Here is a 20692-nt window from a genome sequence, read left to right on the forward strand (position 1 = left end):
TCTTTTTCAAAATTTTGATTAAAAGGCTGTTTTCAAGAATGGTGTGATTTTTAAAGCTATTTCCCATTGGACTTTTTTAAATCGGTTGGTTTTGATTAATTGATTGGTTTTTATTTTACAGAAAAAGCCAACAAAGTGCTGACTGAAAAAAGTGTTTTTTTTTTTCAATGTGCGATACATATTAAGAAGAGTTACATGTCATTTGAAAACAAAATCAAAAACCAAGAAGATATAGGTCTTGGTGGTCTCTATGTCTTGGTCTTGGTGGTCTCTATGTCAAAATTTCTACAAGTTAAGCCAGGCCTGCCCAACGTCCGGCCCGCGGGCCGAATCTGGCCCGTGAAGCCATTTCATCCGGCCCGCGACGGCCTTTTAAAATATTCTATATAATTTATAAAAGGAGACTAAATGTTATTTCTTTAAGTTTTTTTTAAAGCATAAAAATCGAATACTGAAAATAGATCGCTGGAAATATTTTTAAAATATGGAAAAATGTATCAAAAACTTCAAAAAATTACAACGATCATTCAAATTTTAATGTTTTTTTATGTAAAAAAATCAAGGTATTTAAATGCAATCGTCAAAAACAATATCTTTACAATTTTAAACAAGCAAAAATTAAAATAAGTCAAATAAACACATTTTTTAATGTAATCTTTATTTTTCATTTTAAATATCAAGATATTTGAATCATATTTGCTACACTATTTTTTTATGTATTTGCTTTAAAAGAACCGAATCATAAGCAAATTAAAAAAATGCGTTTACTTTTTCAGCTTTTATAAAATTCTAATTCCGGCCCGCCACTGCTATTTTGGGATTAATTTATATGACCAATTATTATTATTTCACTTTCAATTTTCAAAAACAAATTTTATGCTACAATTTGTGCGAAGTTCAAGAAATTATATTTATAAAAAAAATTAAAAAGATCATTAAAAGACCGGAGTTAAAAAGAACCGCGGTTCTTTTTTTTGTGAGCCATGGTTTGTTCGCTCTTTGTAGTGAACCGGCTCTTTGAGCGGCTCGCTCTTTTTTTTGCCCACCTCTACGGCTCTGTAAGAACTCTGTTAGAATCCTGCTAGAACGTGGTGACTGGGTTTGACAGCAGGCAATTTAAATTTAATTTTAAATCTTAAATTTAACCCTTTCTGGTGTTGTGAGATCAGTGGAAAATATCTAAAAATATGTATCAAATTTAGTTGCCAACAATTCCCACTTGTACCGTAAAACGAGCGCGCATGCGCATCCCGCTCACGCCCCGTCCGCCATCCACCCACGCCAACAGAAGCAAATCCTTCGTTTGTAAAAATCGTTAAAAAATAAAACACAATCTCATGGAACACGTGTATTTTCCAAGGGGAAACCGTCAAACGACGTAACGCAACCTTTTCCGGGACGGAGTTTGCGTTTCGCACCCACACAACGATGGCACGCGCGTTCGTACGCGAGACGGGCGTGTGTGCGTCGGGTCGCGTTTCGGGGGTAGGAGTTGGCTGCACAACCGTCGACTCGTTCACTTCTATCGGGCCTCTCGCCGGAACAAGATCCATTTGCGCATTTGTTGAGGAACTTGTACTAGTTCAGTTTTCTTTGTAAGTGGTGAAATTCAGCTAATTAGTTTTTTTTTTGCGAAAAGTTAACTTTTTCTTTTGTTTGGTGCGAATTTGTGAAAAAGTGCAACGCTGCTTGCTGTGGTTTTTTGGTGGAAATTCGTGCTTCGTTTTGGTGAACAAATTGCTGGTGGAAAAATGGGAATAATTTTCGGTTTTTCTTCCGGCTGGACTTGGTGACTATTTGCCGGTGAAAAGTGGCCGATATTGGCACGTGGCACAGCTGGAACGGTTCCATGGTCGCTTCGGAACGTTTTCAAAGTGGTTCCGGCGTCGAGTCCGGTTCGGGGACCGGCCCAAGCGCTTCCATCGGATCAACACGTGGTGATTTTCGGGCCAACTTTCAAGCTGGCCTGTCCATGCGCTCCTAGCAACCCTGGGAATCACCGTGGCAACCAGTTTGAATAAAACAACGTGTCCTCGTCGGTTTTTCATCCGGATTGTGGAAAAGACTTCCTGATGGAGGAAAAAATCCGTTCCAGCTGCCACCAAATATGGCCGCTCACCCTGGTGGTGTGGAAGCCGAAGCCGGTCGCCATCTTGCCGCTGGAGTTTCCCCTCACATCTCTGGAGGGGTGGAAAATTACCCTCCCCTCTTGGCATTTCAACAAGATGAGCATCCAAAGCCAACTTGGATTGCAATATGGTGAAATTGCAACACTGTTTAATTTTGTGACTCATTCTGATTTCTTGAACTTTTGTTCTGGAATAAGTTCGTTAATTTGGTATTCCATGCGGTGTTTGTGGGGGGAGGGAAAGGTGATGTGAAAGGCATCCGGTGTCACAAACACACATGCGCACGCGGACGTGGTCAGACTGGAATCGTTTGCACCACCACCACATGGACGCGAATCGCCACCACCACCAACACTGTTATGAAGCACGTCAGGCCACACCACACAGCTGCGTGGCACTTTGGAAGCACTGAATAAGCAAAAAAGAAGACGAAGAAGAATCGCACGATGAAGATTCGCATGGGTAAATCTAATTATCTTCTTTTTTTTTCTCTGTTTCTCTCTACTCTTGCAGTAATCACTCAAGATGGGTAAGGAAAAGACTCATATTAACATTGTCGTGATTGGACACGTCGATTCCGGCAAGTCGACCACCACCGGCCATCTGATCTACAAATGCGGCGGTATCGACAAGCGTACCATCGAGAAGTTCGAGAAGGAAGCCCAGGAGATGGGCAAGGGCTCCTTCAAGTACGCCTGGGTGTTGGACAAACTGAAGGCCGAGCGCGAGCGTGGTATCACCATCGATATCGCCCTGTGGAAGTTCGAGACCGCCAAGTACTATGTGACGATCATCGATGCCCCCGGACATCGTGATTTCATCAAGAACATGATCACCGGAACGTCGCAGGCCGATTGTGCCGTGCTGATCGTCGCCGCCGGTACCGGTGAGTTCGAGGCTGGTATCTCCAAGAACGGACAGACCCGTGAGCATGCCCTGCTCGCCTTCACCCTCGGTGTCAAGCAGCTGATCGTCGGTGTCAACAAGATGGACTCGACCGAGCCGCCATACAACGAGGGCCGCTTCGAGGAAATCAAGAAGGAAGTCTCGTCCTACATCAAGAAGATCGGTTACAACCCGGCTGCCGTCGCTTTCGTGCCCATCTCCGGATGGCACGGAGACAACATGCTGGAACCGTCCACCAAGATGCCCTGGTTCAAGGGATGGGCTGTCGAGCGCAAGGAAGGCAAGGCCGACGGCAAGTGCCTGATTGAGGCTCTGGATGCCATCCTGCCCCCGTCGCGTCCCACCGACAAGCCCCTGCGTCTGCCCCTGCAGGACGTCTACAAAATCGGTGGTATCGGAACGGTCCCGGTCGGTCGTGTGGAAACCGGTGTGATCAAGCCCGGTACCGTTGTGGTCTTCGCCCCGGTCAACCTGACCACTGAAGTCAAGTCCGTCGAAATGCACCACGAAGCCCTGCAGGAGGCCGTGCCCGGAGACAACGTCGGCTTCAACGTCAAGAACGTGTCCGTCAAGGAACTGCGTCGTGGATACGTCGCCGGTGACTCCAAGAACGCCCCGCCCAAGGGTGCCGCCGACTTCACCGCTCAGGTCATCGTGCTGAACCACCCCGGCCAGATCTCCAACGGATACACCCCAGTGCTGGATTGCCACACCGCTCACATTGCTTGCAAGTTCAGCGAGATCAAGGAGAAGGTCGACCGTCGTTCCGGCAAGTCCACCGAGGACAACCCCAAGTCCATCAAGTCCGGTGATGCCGCCATCGTCATCCTGGTCCCATCCAAGCCGCTGTGCGTGGAATCCTTCCAGGAGTTCCCCCCGCTCGGACGTTTCGCCGTGCGTGACATGAGACAGACCGTCGCTGTCGGTGTCATCAAGGCCGTCTCCTTCAAGGATGCCGCCGGTGGCAAGGTCACCAAGGCCGCCGAAAAGGCCACCAAGGGCAAGAAATAGCCGCCAACAGCCCACATCCTTCTACCTGCTGAGCCCAACACCGCTCACAGCAGCAACAACAACAACAGCAGCATCAAACAACATCCGATGTCCTCCATCTCGAGACGGCTGACCAACATCAAATCGTATCACTGCTTCCATCGAAAGGCATTCAGACGAAAAGTAAACGGGATCTTTAATTCATTCCTTTTTTTCTACCTTAGAAGAACACAACTATTAATAACAATTAATATTTAAAACGCTACTAGGTGAAACAGAACACTACACACTGTGTGAATGCAACTAGAATGGGAAAAGCGATCGCGATTTTCCACAACAAATTAACAAAATACAAAAAACATTCAACGTTTGTTTGAAGTCAAAAAAAAACGCAACTATTTTATCATTTTTCACAAGAAAAAAAAACAAAAAGAAGACTTACGAAGGCGAGAGAGAGAGAGAGAACGGAATTTAAAAAACTCATAATTTTAAAAGCAACCACCCTCCCGATAAGACTGTGACTTTGTCTTCTCTGATGAGATTCAAGAAGGGCAATAAAAAAAAAATCATGCAAACATTTTGGACACACCAGCCAAACAAAAACCTCCGCAAAACGTAGAAAAAAGCAAATCTCACTGCTTGCTGACAATTCCCTTCTCTCTGTCGTCGCTCGTCGTCCCTCTCCTGCCGTAATCTGCTCCGGCCACATGGTGCGAATTTGCGAAGCCGCGTGGCACGATCAATGTGTTACTTCACGGTTGCTATGGCAAAAATGTTGCCGCGGCTCTCAGCTGATTGTCTTGGTTTCCACTTGTTGCGTGTTGCTGCCACGTTGTTTGGTCGTCTGTTTGAATGGTGTGCACGGGGTGGTCACTATACATATATAGCATATTTCGCATGTATTTACTACGGTAAATCCGTATGTGCATCCATATTCACGAGATAGAAAAAAACACGAAATTCTACTTTACGATTTATTTCAGTGGTGCAGGTTGTCAGTTGTCGTCGTCGCGCGCTGCATATTGTTTACAAACAAGAAAAAAGGAAAACGCACACGAAAAGTAGCGATTGCGTTCCCGGTCCTGCTACAGACGGCGTTCAAGACAGCGCACCCGGTTCCATCACCGCCACTAGCATTCCAAGGAACCGGCAAATGAAACCGGGACCGAGTTCTTTATCAAGTATCAAGCTGGTTCGCAGTCCCAACAGACGGAAGTCACAATCACTTTCCGGTAAAATTAAGATGCACCCCAGGAAAATTTCCTGTAGCCGGAGTTGAACCTGCTTGAGTGGATTCCGGAACAGTGGCCCAGAAATGGTTCTTCGACAAGCAAGTGACTGCCGGATACAACCTATCTATGGAATGGGAGCTGCCACGGAACGGGACGTGTGGGTGAGTACAAGGAGAAACGAATAAAAGCTATAGGTTATGTTTTTCAAATTCTTTCTTTTCCGTGAATTTTCAGGGCCAAGGAACGAACAGGAATCTTTACTAAAGTAGATCCAGACCAAGGAAGAGTCAATTTTGTCGCAATAGGATGATTTAGGGTTTGCTATGGTGACAACAACGGTCAAGAAGTTCGATCCGGCCTCGATGCGCCGCGGAAACCAACCTGCAGGGAACATTTCGTCACCAGGTAGACTACGACTTAGTTTCAACGACGTAACAGTAGTCCCTGCTGCTGCTCGTGCAAGGATTATCAACCGCCGGGACGCTATCTACGCAGCCGCCGCCACCTAAGGAACAGCGCTCCCTGTCGCTGATGGCCCGCTTCTTGTCAATGCTGATCGAGCACCGGCGGCAAGACGTTAGCGACCAAGCCATGAAGAAGGCGGATGCTGGAAGTGAGTTTCACGATTGAGTTATTCAAATTAAGCTTAAAATAAAACTAAATTTGTAATGTTTGCAGAAAATGGATCGGGTCTGGGCCGGTGAATACGTCGTCATAAGCATCGCGAGAAGAACGAGCTAAGTACTGTGCGAAGTACTCGTACATTCTGACCCTAGTGATAACACCTGTGGCAATTTAATTCAATTTAACATGTATTAATCAGTACCAAATAAAAAGGCTGGTCAGGGTGTTTTTTTTGCTCGGAGAGTCCAACTCTTTTCGCTACGCCTCCAATCGACGGCACCTTTTTTGTCGGTGAACAGGTTATGGCGAAAACGATAAGACATCAGCATTCGCTTTAGAAAAATTAGTCCCCAGGTTGATGTTCTGCAACTTGATAATCGCGAGGCGGACATGATCTGACGGTTGTGCACGGATAACGTAACCGACAATACAAGAGTGCCAAGTCCCACAGACGCAAGCGTGGTGATTATTGCATTCGATCGTAATATTACGATCGTAATTTCTCGACTCACGATCGAGATTTCTCGATAGTAAGATTACGACTTACCATCGACAAATCTCGATCTACTATCGACAAATTACGACTTACCATCGAGAAATTACGATCGTAATTTGACTGTTGAGAAATCTCGATCGTGGATCGAGAAATTACGATCGTAATTTGTAATACCGTTTTTTTGAATATTTTTCTATTTAAACAAAATATTTAAAAAAAATCTAAGTTCAATTTTTTAATATGAAAAATAAGAAAAATTAAGAAAAATCAAATTTCAAAAATTCAAAAATTTCAAAAATTTCAAAATCTTTAAAAATTTCAAAAGTTTTAAAAATTTCAAAAATTTCAAAAATTTCAAAAATTTCGAAAATTTCAAAAATTTCGAAAATTTCAAAAATTTCAGAAATTTCAAAAATTTCAAAAATTTCAAAAATATCAAAAATTTCAAAAATTTTAAAAATTTCAAAAATTTTAAAAATTTCAAAAATTTCAAAAATTTCAGAAATTTCAGAAATTTCAAAAATTTCAAGAATTTTAAAAATTTTAATTTTTTTTTAAATTTTTTTTTTAATTTTAAATTTTTGAAATTTTTGAAATTTTTGAAATTTTTGAAATTTTTGAAATTTTTGAAATTTTTGAAATTTTTGAAATTTTTGAAATTTTTGAAATTTTTGAAATTTTTGAAATTTTTGAAATTTTTAAAATTTTTGAAATTTTTAAAGATTTTGAATTTTTTGAATTTTTTAATTTTTTGAAATTTTTGTTTTTTTTTTGAAAATCATGAATTAAATAAAAACATTTTCAAAACGAGCTTCGAACCCATATCGAGATTTTCTCGATCGTCGGTCGTAATTTGTCGATGGTAGATCGAGAAATTACGATCGAATGATCTCAATCTACTATCGACTAATTACGACTTACCATCGACAAATTACGACTTACCATTGACAAATTACGATCGTAATATTACGATCGAGAAATCTCGATCGTGAGTCGAGAAATTACGATCGAAATATTACGATCGAATGCAATAATCACCACGAAGGCCTTGTCCCAAGAGCCGGACAGGGCGTAGTTACCGCAAGAGCACTACGTCGCTGATGATGTGCGAAAGACCGTACAAGCGCTTCTTCGATACTTTAGTCGGGGTCGTCCCGGGTAAGCTTCGACACGATCAGCGGGGATGCTAGGTGCTACTTCGTGGGGGGAGGGGTTTGTTCCGGTTTTATAGGTGTCGAACACAGCATGCCAATTTTTTACCGTACACAACTGGATCAACGACAACCCAGTTCCATCACTAGGTAAACGACACCTTCGCCTTTGCCGCTCTATTCAGCAGGTGTTGTTTGACCAAAAATGATTTGGCCACATTCCTCAGCTTCCGGCTCCAGTCCGGGTAGTTCTAGTTTTTCTAGTTCCATCCGAATCTTCTTCGAAATACAAAACTAATCTAGGTGACAGTTGCCAATGACGTTTAGAAACGTCACAGCCCACACTGATCGAAATTTTCTCTCAAATCTTTAAGTTCATCCTCGTGAATCCGTATTTACCATTATTTACCATTATTTACTGGATTTGCTCCAAATGCCATACGGATCAAGCATGTGCCCAACCCCTTGATGGTGTGTCTGCTCTTCTGCGTTGTGAATGGAAGGCGTTTGCAAACACGTTTTGCCTTCCTCACTGAGGTAAGGCCTAGCTGCCCTAAAAATGAACTTTTTTATTAAAAGCTCGAAGACCCACGCACATTCATGTATACATATCGACTCAGAATCAAAAACTGAACACATGTATGTGTGTTTGTGTGTGTGTATGTATGTATGTGACCAACAAACTAGCTCATGTTTCTCGGCACTGGCTGAACCGATCTGACCCGAACCTGTTGCATTCGACTTGGTTTAGGGTCCCATAGATCGATTTTTATACAGATTGAAGTTTTGATAAGTAGTTCAAAAGTTATGTATAAAAATGTGTTTTCACATATATCCGGATCTCACTTAAATGTATGTAAACTATGTCCGGATCCACCATCCGACCCATCGTTAGTTAGGTTATCAAAATACCTTTCTAACGAGTCCAAAACATTGAAGATCTGGCAACCCTGTCTCGAGTTATGACCACTTAAGTGATATTGATGTACTTTTTGGATGCTGGATCTCACTTAAATGTATTTAAACTATGTTTGGATTCACTATCCGACCTATCGTTGGTTAGATTATCAAAAGACCTTTCCAACGAGTCCAAAACATTGATGATCTGGCAACCCTGTCTCGAGGTATGGCCACTTAAGTGATATTTATGTACTTTTTTATTCCGGATCTTAAAAATAGATGAAATTTTTGTACAATTCCATCATATTAGCCATTGTTGGTAATAAGTGAGGAAGGCTCCAACCACATAGGTGGATTAAGTTGGTTTTTCATTTGCTTTCATTGATTTTTTGTCCTTTGATAACGTCATGGTTCAAACTCCCGGGTACTTTGAAACCCGGACCCCTTATCTTGTTTTTTCAATTATGTATTTGGAAAAATATTAATTTCGCATGACACCAACTTTCATTTCTAATTTATTTGAAAACTACAGTCCAAGCCAACACAAATTTCAATCAGTTCAAGAGTTTTTGGCGATTGTCCACGCTACATGTGTCCACGAGGGGAGGGGGTTTGAGTTTACCAAAAAGGTGTCCACGTGGTTTGTGGATGGTCCCATCACGAAAAAAATATTTTTTTTTTCTTTGTCTTTTTATTGTAGACCCTAAACTACTCTAAAGTGCACTTTAGATTTAGAAAATTAAAATCCAAGATGGCAACCAAAATGGCGGTGATAAAATAATGTAAAAATGCATATTTTAATTTAATATACAATCAACTATTAAAATAAGACTAAAATTGAGTCGCAGAACTAGAATTTTATGTTAAAAGTAGAAATATAAAAAAATACGATTTTTTTTTTGTTTGTGATTCGATTATCCAAAGTCCCATACAAACCTTCGGATAATCGAATCTGGACTGTAATTTTAGCGTTTTTTGTTAAAAATTTCTTGAAATTATTTTGGACAAATTTCCATTAAATTTAAGATATTTTATATAAATAATTTTATATAAAATAACTTATTGATGACAAAGCTGAATCGAATATTTTTCAATGTTTTTGTTGACTGTATTTTAGACGTTTTCGAATAATGACAATTTGTTAAAAAAAAACTCGATAACCCAGTCACGACGTTCTAGCAAGATTCTAGCAGAATTCTTAGAGAGCTGGATATTCTTAGAGCATTCTAGCAGAAATGTTCCAGCGTTCTAGCAGGATTCTGACAGAACCAGCTCTGCTAGAATATTTCGTGACTGGGAAACTGCCGTATGATATCTAACCTATTTTCTAAACATTTTCTGTAACTGAAACATTTCAAAAATACGCCATTCTGGTATCATGTCAAAAAAATTATAGCTTTTTAGATTGTAACTTTTTCTAGAATGTTTCAACTTACCATACAATCGCAATTTTGGTGCTGGTCCGCAGCAGCGGTGACTCGCCCAATGCCTTTTCGACCATGCGCCGAGGATCACGTGGGTGGTGGTGGAAGATAATGCTGAATTCGGGTGAGATCAGTCTTATTTGCATTGTAATCATGTAGCCCTTTGATTGCCAGTGTGTGTGCTTTGTGAAGAGTGAACGGACTGATGATTGGATGAGAGAGAGAGAGAGAGAGAGAGAGAGAGAGAGAGAGAGAGAGAGAGAGAGAGAGAGTCATGTTTTCTACACAGGGATGCCAGAACGGAGCATTTATTGCCAGATTTTAAAAAATGCTAGAAGTTTTTATTTTTTGTTATTACTGAATTAAATGCGATCAGTAGTGCGGTGCCTGTGTGGACGCGCAGTCCCGTTTTTTCGTGTTATTTTCCGTCTCTTTTGTGTCGCTGTTCGAGTGCATGGGGTGATTGGTCAGTATTATTAAATTATTGGATTTCTTCTTCTTCTTTTTTCATTTATTTTTTGTTCGCGCGTTCGTTGGCCGATGAATTTTATTTTTGTTCTCTTTATATAGTTTTCGATAGAAACGATCCGATTTTTGTTTTTTGAGACAAGCAAGTCGTATTGCTGGATTAAGTCCTTTCCATATCATCGAGGATCGGAAGGCACGTCGACGGATATGTTTTAAGGCTTATGATATAAAATAATTTTATTGAATGAAGCCCTTCCTACATCACCGTTGATCGGAAGGCACGCCGACGGAGAATTTCTGGAGAATCGCGGTCGAATTAATACTATATTTAAATCCCCAGATAGGTATCTTTCCGCAGCCGGCTGCCTAAGATTTTTAAAATTTCAACCGATAAACAAATTGCTCATGGTTGCATCACCTACCACAGTGAATCCTGACCTCATACCCATCTTACTAACCCCTCAAATCTCATGTGATACTTTGTCGGAGACGCAGTCGATTTGGCGGTCCCATCACTCAAGTATCGGCTAACATTCCCATCCACTTCCCCGTGTCTTACCACTGGTCGTGGCCGGCGTCGGTATTGATCAGCACGATAGGGACCTTTGAAAATTGCGAAGGGGTGATGATTGGTTCCTACTTTTCATCTGTGGTCCACGGAGCAATGTTTGGGGGTCCTGGTCAATAACGAAGTAGCAGCTACGGGTAGACACCAATGCTATGCTATGCTATGCTAATGTTTCTACTTACCATACAATTGTGTGGAAGAAACAAAATCGAGCAGAAGAAAAACGATGTTTAGATTTTTTTTAAATAGAATTTTTTATGGACAATTGTGCAAATTTTGTGTAGTTTTGCATGGACGATGATGTTGGTCAAAGCAAAAGTATTCAATACATTTTAGACCGCAAAAAAATCTTAGAAATAGTTTGTTATTTGAACATTTAATTACTTGTTTAATTTATACGAGCTTTTTTTTCAGAAAAAGAGGCACAAATATTTCCCAAAATTATCGAAGAAGGAGACATTGTAAAATATTTTCATAAATGTAGTAAAACTTTTTTTTTCTTCTTCTCCCATGTTTTTTTTTTATTTTGAGGTTTAATTATTAAAATTAAAATCCATTTTCAAAACACTCCGATAACCATTTTCAAGTTTCTAGTAACAATTTACAAATGTCTTTGGAGAAAAGTAGGTTTATTGATATTAAATTTGGCAAAATTGAAAATCTCAAGCCAAATTTTAGGGTTTTGGAATGAAAACCGATCAAAAACGCTTCCTTGAAAGTGGGGAATGTGGGGATAAGACGGTCATGCATTAAAACAGTTAATCTAATGTGTAATGATATTGTACCTGATGCTAAATAAGTAAATTTGAGCCATTTTTGCAAAAAAAAAAAAGATTTGTTTACCCTCTACTGCCCATTTTTTTTTAAATTTTTTTTTATTTTTCTCGTGTTCATGAGGTAATTTTGAGCAACTTTCGTACTACGAAAACTTTACCTCTCTTGTTTATGTTTTTCTAGTTTTATTTTTAGTATTTTAATTTTCGTTTATCTTGTTTGTATGTTTGTTTTTTTTTGTAGTATTTAGCCTATTCTACCACCTAATATAATTTTTCCAAAAAACTTCAAAATTTCCATGAAAATAAAAGTCTAATTAACTGAAAACAATCTCAAATGCATTTTTCTGCATTGATAATCATATTTAGCATGTTTGGGCTTGTTTAAAAATGTTTTGCATTTTTATGAAATTCCAATGTACAGCAGCGCGAAAAATTTATTTTTCGCAAAAAATAAAATTTTCGTCAATACTTAGATATTTTGGAAACTAATGATGGCAAAACAACTGGACAGGTGTATGATGCTATTTAAAACATTTTTTCATTAAAATGTTGAAACCATGGCTCGTAATTTTAATTTCTGTACTTTTTTTTATTTTTTAGGCGGCAAAAATGGCGATGATGCAATATTGAAAAAAAATGCATTTTATTTTTTAAAAGTCAATCAACAACTCAAATTTAACTAAAATGGGGTCGTAGAACTCAAATTTTATGTTAAAAACAAAAAAAGAAAAAAAATACGATTTTTTTGTTTGTGATTTGATTATCCGAAGTCCCATACAAACCTTCAGATAATCGAACTTCGAATAATCGAAACTTCGGATAATCGAGGCTTCGGATAATCGAGTCTAGACTGTAATTGAATTCCGATTTGGAAAACTTTTCAACTGAGAAAATAAATATTTCTAAGTTTAGATAATTCAGTATGTTTTAGAGAAAAAAAATCCTGATGTTGGAGGTCGTGATGGCTGATATGACCTGTTGCGAACAAACCCGAGAAACTAATGTTTGCCAGCACTTTTCACAAACCTGTTTTTGTTTTACAGTGCAGACTCGATTATCCGAAGGCCGTGGCAAAATTTCACTTGGGATAATCGAACCATGAAAAAAAATTTTTTTTTTCGTTGTCTTTTTTTTATTGTTAAGCTTCAGTATGGCCCTTAAACTACTATTGAGTGATTTAAAATTTTTAAATTTAAAATGACGATGATTAAATATTGAAAAAAATACATGTATTGATTTTACAGATGATACACTATTCAATTTTTGTCAAAATTGAGGTCGCAGAACTCGAATTCAATGGTTAGAATAAGAAAATAAAAAAAAAAACGAAAAAAAAATGTCCGTGTAAGTCAGGGGTGCCCAACCTTTTGGCCCTGCGGGCCAGATCTGATTTTTCTTAAGAAGTGGTGGGCCGGAACTTATGTTGGTGAAAGTAATAAACAGTAAACATTTTTTTATAAAATTTATTTTAATAGGTTAATTCAAGTAAACAAATACATAAACAAGTGTTGCAAAAAAGATTCAAATAAGGCTTTCTAGTCAGAAATTTACCAATACATTCATAGTATGTTTACATTACAGCTGGACAATTGTTTGCATCAGGTTTCCTATCTCTTTCTAGCAAAAGTTTTTTGTCAGGCCACTTCTAGTTGGTTTTTTTGACTGACTGCCCGATATGACAGCCAACATACTTCGCAGGGCTGTGACAGCTCGAGCTCGATCATTGTTTGCATCAGGACACTGTGACGAGAAGTTCGTAATTTTTGGGTTAAATTATATTTTTTTCACTGGGCCTAGAAAGCCTTATAACTTGATTTTAAAAAAGAAAAACAAAGATTACTCTCAAAGATGTGTTTATTTGATTTACTTTTATTTTGTTTTCAACATTGTATTGTAATTGTTTTTGTCGATTGAAATTCAATTTCCTGACATCATTAACTAAAAAAATATCTAAATTTCGTCGCTGCAAGTTTTTATTCAAGTTTGAAAATCAACGAGACAAGACAAAATAAATTAAAACGAAATTTTGATTTAAATCTTCTCTACGAAAAAAAAAATTTTTGCGTTTTTATGCACCTTTATTAAAATATTTTACAAAACATTTCAAAATTATTTTAAAGACATGAAATTCAAAAAAAGTATATGCAAATATATATCTGATTCGTCATTCTTAAAATTTCCTAAAATTATTGAAGATTGTGAAAAAAACGCTATCTAATTTCTTGACTTCTTAAGACTGTTTTTATTTTTTTTTAAATATTTGCAGCGATCTTTATTTTCAATATGATTAATTTGCCTTTTTAAACCTTTTTCTCAGCAAAACTTTATCATTGAAAAGTTGCTCTGAAAAATAATTAATAATTTATCAAAATCCTCAAAAAAGAAACAATTAGAAAAAAACAGCCAAAACTATCCGAAATAAGGTTTCAGTGTCTTTTGCAATCTTTTTACATATTTTCAAGTTTAATTATTAATTCTGGTAACACCAATATTGAAATGATAAGAAGTAAATTCAAACATAAAGAATGTTTAGATGTGAAATAAAATCATTTCAAAAAATACAAAGGCATAATCCTAACAAACGTTGAATTAGCAACATTGTATGTCAAAAGCAAAATAAACAAATAAATGTTTTGTTATATTATCTGAAAAATTGATCTCAAGATATTTTATTTTTATATAGACACTCAATTTATTTATTGAATATTTTATGAAGGGCCGGTCATAGAACTATTTTGAAAAGCCGTCGCGGGCCGGATGAAATGGCTTCACGGGCCGGACGTTGGGCAGGCCTGGTGTAAGTTAATTTTTTTGTAGTAAAAATAAAAGCATCCGTGCTTTTTTCTAAAAATAAAAAAAAACAAGTGGAAATCAAAAAGAAAAGCATCAAAAGGGTAAATTTTCCATTCTTATATAAATTTCTATCTTACATAAACTGAAACCTGTCAAGAAACCCTTTCGAATCGCTAGCTACAAAGAGAAAGAGAAACGAAACAACAACAAAAAAAAAACTGCATCCGACAAAGTCCAACACCAGCGAGCGTTGCAAGTCCAACCTGGGCTTATTCGCTTTGCATAAGCCGGCCGGTCAAAAGCCGCATACGCAAACCTAAAACCGGCGCGCCTCAACCAATACTTGCACGCACGCTTCAAGCATTTGCAAACGTATAGTTGCCATTCACATTCGCACTGGAAAGTGCCTCTTTCGTGACTGTGAGGTTTCATTCAAAGTGTTGGTGCCGTTGATTCGTCATCAAGCACTAAATGTTTTCAGCTGCAGTTTCGGAGATTGAGGACCGTGTCTTTTTTTGCTTTGCGTTGGCATTCCAACTCTAGGGACATTTCCCTTTCTCTCAGAGGGGTGGACCGGTTACTAAAATTAGATCGTTTTTTCTTCTCTTCTTCTTCTTCAATATTAATACAACCGTAGTCAAAACTTAGTCTCGAAGGTATTGGTGCCGCATGATTCCAGAGTGTCGATGCTATTTCTGTCCTGCTGTGTCTGCGCGATTAATTCCACATCACAGATACTGGCGCGCTAAACGTGGAACGCGCGGCTGGATCTGGAAGAAGGCTGGCAACGTGTGTGGGTCAATGCTTCTCCTCGCTTCTTGCGAGACTGGTGTGGTCGCGATGCGGTTTTTGGCCCGTCCAGTGATCCCTGTTGCCATGCGGGAATTTTTCTGCCTTTTTTTATTTTTGCGAAAAAAAGCTGTGTTTTTGCTACACGGTTCGCTGGAGAGGAGAGACGGCCGCATGGTCGACTTTTGGCGTGTCGTGGTTGAATGGTCCCCAAAATAAACCACGAGGTGCGATTTTCCCCTTCTTATTTTGGGTTGTGAACCGGAAGCGGAATTGCCGCTACGAACTAAAATAGAGCTGAGCAGTTCTCTACGGAATCGGTCTTTTTTCTTTAATTTTAATTTTTGTATTTTTTAATCCGGCTGAAACTTTTTTGATGCCTTCGGTATGCCCAAAGAAGCCATTTTGCATCATTAGTTTGTCCATATAATTTTCCATACAAATTTGGCAGCTGTCCATACAAAAATGATATGTGAAAATTCAATAATCTATATCTTTTGAAGGAATTTTTTGATCGATTTGGTGTCTTCGACAAAGTTGTAGGTATGGATATGGACTACACTGAAAAAAAAAATTATGCACGGTAAAAAAAAATTGGTGATTTTTAATTTAACTTTTTATCACTAAACCTTGATTTGCAAAAAAACACTATCTTTAATTTTTTTTTATTATGATATGTTTTAGAGGACATAAAATGCCAACTTTTCAGAAATTTCCAGAATGGGCAAAAAATCTTTGACCGAGTTATGATTTTTTGAATCAATACAGATTTTTTCAAAAAATCGAAATATTGGTCGCAAAAATTTTTCAACTTCATTTTTCGATGTAAAATCGAATCTGCAATCAAAAAGTACTTTAGTGAATTTTTGATAAAGTGCACCGTTTTCAAGTTATAACAATTTTTAGGTTACTTTTTTGAAAAAGGCAATATCTCAGCAACTAAGGGTCGTATCAACAAAGCCCGAAAAAGCAAAATATAGAAAATTTTATCAGCTTTATAAAAATATTTTTTTCAATAATGGGCAAACATGGGCACTATTTAAAAAAAATGAGAAACTGCGACTATTTTCAAAAAAGTTACCTAAAAATAGTTGGTCCTCTAAAACATATCAAAAAATAAAAAAAATTAAAAATAGTGTTTTTTTGCAAATCAAGTTTTAGTGACAAAAAGTTAAATTAAAAATCACCAATTTTTTTTTACCATGTATCATTTTTTTAGTGTAGTCCATATCCATACCTACAACTTTGCCCAAGACGCCAAATCGATTAAAAAATTCCTTCAAAAGATATAGATTTTTGAATATTCACATATCGTTTTTGTATGGACAGTTGCCAAATTTGTATGGAAAATTATATGGACAAACTAATGATGCAAAATGGCTTCTTTGGGCATACCAAAGGCACCAAAAAAGTTTCAGCTGGATTCAAAAATACAAAAAAAAAATCAAATGACCGAAATCTCAGAGAATTGCTCAGCTGCAAAAGCAAATTTTGTTTTGGTTCGATGAACAGGATTTTTTTTTCGTTGAGACGTTCTAAAATGTATCAATGTCAGCGCGAGCGCCGTAATGGGTAAATAAATACCACTTGGAAATTGAAACTGAGTTTCTACAGCACAATCGACAGGTTAATTTGATGCGATTAGCAATTAAGCTGGGCATGGCCACGAGGAGACAGGCGGATTGAGACATGTGGCGCAACACGTGGACTTCGCCTAAAGCTAGACTTGGCGGGCCGTTTTGGCATTTGAACGCATTTGAATTATAATTCGAAATTGTTTGAAACTTGAATTTTGATAAACATCCTTTTTATAAAACTTTTTTACTTGATTTTTATATGTAATTAAGAGGCAGTATTTGTAAATATTGCTCGGTTTGTTCTAGAGGTCGTATCGAGGTTCTCCGATTTGGATGAAACTTTCAGCGTTTGTTTGTCTATACATGAGATGAACTCATGCCAAATATGAGCCCTCTACGACAAAGGGAAGTGGGGGTAAAACGGGCTTTGAAGTTTGAGGTCCAAAAAACATAAAAAATCTTAAAATTGCTCGCATTTCAGTAAAACTTCATCCAGGGTTGTTACGGACGGCGCGGATCGCGCGGATGGCGCGTTTCGCGCGGATCTGGCGCGGATTTGCTGGCTAATTTTGCTCAGGCGCGGATTTCGCGCGGATGGCAATTTTGATAAATAAGTTAATTGAGAGAGATAGAATTACTTTCAAGTTATTAAGAAAAATATTATCAGGAATTACGAAAAATTGTTTTTTCCTTTGGGTGCATGAATTTCATATTTTTTATTAATTGAATTTTCTTCTGAAACTGTTTGTTTGTATTGTTTTAGTACGAAACGTCGAAAAATGAAGATGAAGATTATGTAGACATTATTTTTTATATGTTTCTTGTCATTTCTCTAAATATTTAATTTCATTTGAGTTTTGAGTAATGATTTTTAACCTTATTTATTTTTAATTTTATACTGGATTTATTAAATTTTTAATGTGGTAAATCAAACTTTTCCCGAAGATATAGACATTAGAATGTGTAACAAAAACTATTATTGGGGCTTGTTCTGGTGGGCGCCAAATATGAGCTTGATAGGACGTAACAGAAGCTGGCCTCCACTTTAGAATTTTAGATGGAATTTAATCGGTAGAAATATTTTTTTTCTAAATTTAAACATTCTTGGCGAAAATTAAAAAAATCCGAACATTCCAAATTCAAAGCTTCAGAAATTCAAAAATTCGAAACTTTTTTTTTGTTTTAATAGTTTTTATTAAAAAAAAATCAAAATACCTACTAATTTATTTTCGAAATTTCTAAAATTGTAATTTAAAAAATCTGAAATTTCTAAATTCAAAATTTTTGAAATCTGAAATTTAAAATACCAAAAATTTGAGTAATCAAAAATTTGAAGATTTAAAAAAAATCAAAATTAAAAAGTCATAATTTAAAAACTAAAAAATATCAAATTCAAAACAATATAGAAAAAAAACAAAAAATATTTCTCAAATCTAAAATAATTTTAGTATTCTTAAGCTTTTAAATTATTAAATTCTAAAATTCTAAAATTCTTAAATTCTTAAATTCTTAAATTCTTAAATTCTTAAATTCTTAAATTCTTAAATTCTTAAATTCTTAAATTCTTAAATTCTTAAATTCTTACATTCTTAAATTCTTAAATTCTTAAATTCTTAAATTCTTAAATTCTTAAATTCTTAAATTCTTAAATTCTTAAATTCTTAAATTCTTAAATTCTTAAATTCTTAAATTCTTAAATTCTTAAATTCTTAAATTCTTAAATTCTTAAATTCTTAAATTCTTAAATTCTTAAATTCTTAAATTCTTAAATTCTTAAATTCTTAAATTCTTAAATTCTTAAATTCTTAAATTCTTAAATTCTTAAATTCTTAAATTCTTAAATTCTTAAATTCTTAAATTCTTAAATTCTTAAATTCTTAAATTCTTAAATTCTTAAAGGAGCGGCCGTGGCTGACTGGTTACGGTGTTTGCTTTGTAAGCGAATGATTCTGGGTTCGATTCCCATCTGCTCCCAACGAGAAAGTTAAGAACACATGAATTTGAAATGATGAATATGAACGAAAAATCAAAGTCGCTCGAGGCGGGATTCGATCCCCCGTCCTTTGGATTGGTAAGCAAAAATGCTAACCACTAGGCCATGACGACTTGGTGAACTTGGACTGGAATTAGGAATACTGTTACAGAGAGCGAGTTGTGGCGCTATAACCACGGCAAATAGTGTCCAGGGCATTCGTGGAAATACAATGTCCCATCCCAGAGGGTCCCGGAGTACCAAACCTTCTTAGCATGGTGCTCCCAACGAATACAACCAAAATCTCGGAGCGTATGGTGGTGTGTCCCCACGCTTCTTCCTCCCCTGTCGATTCAGAATTGTGTTGTTGTTCGAACACTCAGTGCTCAAACTCAACCCAATTACGAGTCATCTCTGCGATACGGCTTTACGCAGTAGGCCTGGCCGCTTTAACGCTTGTGATGTTTCAATGCATTCCGATGCAATGGCGCACTACAAATGTTAATAAATGACAAGAAGAGTGCTAGGCGTCATCTAACCTAAGGCACTCTCCAGGATCCCTTCGAAAGATTGGCTGCGCTAGGGTCTGATTAGATTAGATTAGATTAGATTTAAATTCTTAAATTCTTAAATTCTTACATTCTTAAATTCTTAAATTCTTAAATTCTTAAATTCTTAAATTCTTAAATTCTTAAATTCTTAAATTCTTAAATTCTTAAATTCTTAAATTCTTAAATTCTTAAATTCTTAAATTCTTAAATTCTTAAATTCTTAAATTCTTAAATTCTTAAATTCTTAAATTCTTAAATTCTTAAATTCTTAAATTCTTAAATTCTTAAATTCTTAAATTCTTAAATTCTTAAATTCTTAAATTCTTAAATTCTTAAATTCTTAAATTCTTAAATTCTTAAATTCTTAAATTCTTAAATTCTTAAATTCTTAAATTCTTAAATTCTTAAATTCTTAAATTCTTAAATTCTTAAATTCTTAAATTCTTAAATTCTTAAATTCTTAAATTCTTAAATTCTTAAATTCTTAAATTCTTAAATTCTTAAATTCTTAAATTCTTAAATTCTTAAATTCTTAAATTCTTAAATTCTTAAATTCTTAAATTCTTAAATTCATAAATTCTTAAATTCTTAAATTCTTAAATTCTTAAATTCTTAAATTCTTAAATTCTTAAATTCTTAAATTCTTCAATTCTGAAATTCCTAAATTCTTAAATTCTTCAATTCTTCAATTCTTAAATTTTTAAATTCTTGAATGCCACAATTTTTGAAGTCATCTTTTATGTTAGGATTTTGAAATTATGAGAAAAAAAAACATTTTAAATATTTATCGGAAATTAAATTTCTTTCGGAGTGAAATTTAAGTGAGAATTTTGGATTTAAAACTGTATAAAAATGCCTAGATTTTGAATTTTTTGACTTTCGAAAATAATTTTTTTATCATATTAAAATATTAGATTTTGATTTATGTTTGAGCTTATATTTTTGAAGTTAAATTTTAGGTTTTCAAGTATTGTATTTTCTTTTTTGAAGATTTTTTTTCATGACCCTTGCCTTGGCCGTCTCTTGAAGTATTTTTTTAAATGGATTTATTGCTTTCATAAAACAGAAAACGAGATTTTTATCAAATACTTTCTGAATTAATTTTTCTTCATTAAAAAATAAAATTTCTTAAATGTTGGTCGCGATATTTTTCTATATGTCACGGATTTCGCGCGGTTTCGGATTATAGGTCGGCGCGGATTTGGCGCGGATTTTTTTTCGACTCTCCCGTAACAACCCTGCATCATTTCCAACTCTCTTTAGATGCATTCGACAGGTCTTTTGAAGCACTTCAAAATGAGCCATAGACATTCAGGATTGGTTTAACTTTTTCTCATAGCTTTTGC

At 36.3% G+C, this 20692-nt stretch overlaps 1 protein-coding gene and 2 long non-coding RNA genes across 3 annotated transcripts; 2 read left to right on the forward strand and 1 right to left on the reverse strand.

Annotated features, from left to right (window-relative positions):
* The first annotated feature begins 1435 nt into the window (after positions 1 to 1435).
* On the forward strand, positions 1436 to 4194 carry LOC120427560 (elongation factor 1-alpha). Its single transcript, XM_039592437.2, has 2 exons — positions 1436 to 1595; positions 2643 to 4194. Exon 2 carries the CDS (start codon positions 2655 to 2657, stop codon positions 4044 to 4046), a length of 1392 nt encoding a protein of 463 aa, XP_039448371.1. The 5' UTR covers positions 1436 to 1595; positions 2643 to 2654; the 3' UTR covers positions 4047 to 4194.
* A 699-nt stretch (positions 4195 to 4893) lies between these two features.
* Positions 4894 to 6563, forward strand: LOC120427561 (uncharacterized). Its single transcript, XR_005606910.2, has 3 exons — positions 4894 to 5418; positions 5492 to 5870; positions 5936 to 6563. It is a non-coding gene; the product is annotated as an uncharacterized LOC120427561 (long non-coding RNA).
* On the reverse strand, positions 5834 to 7990 carry LOC120427563 (uncharacterized). Its single transcript, XR_005606911.1, has 2 exons — positions 7457 to 7990; positions 5834 to 5864 (listed from the first exon to the last, which is right to left on the reverse strand). It is a non-coding gene; the product is annotated as an uncharacterized LOC120427563 (long non-coding RNA).
* Between the last annotated feature and the right edge of the window lie 12702 nt (positions 7991 to 20692).

Source organism: Culex pipiens, chromosome 3 (genome assembly GCF_016801865.2).
Source record: "Culex pipiens pallens isolate TS chromosome 3, TS_CPP_V2, whole genome shotgun sequence".
NCBI lineage: Eukaryota > Metazoa > Arthropoda > Insecta > Diptera > Culicidae > Culex > Culex pipiens.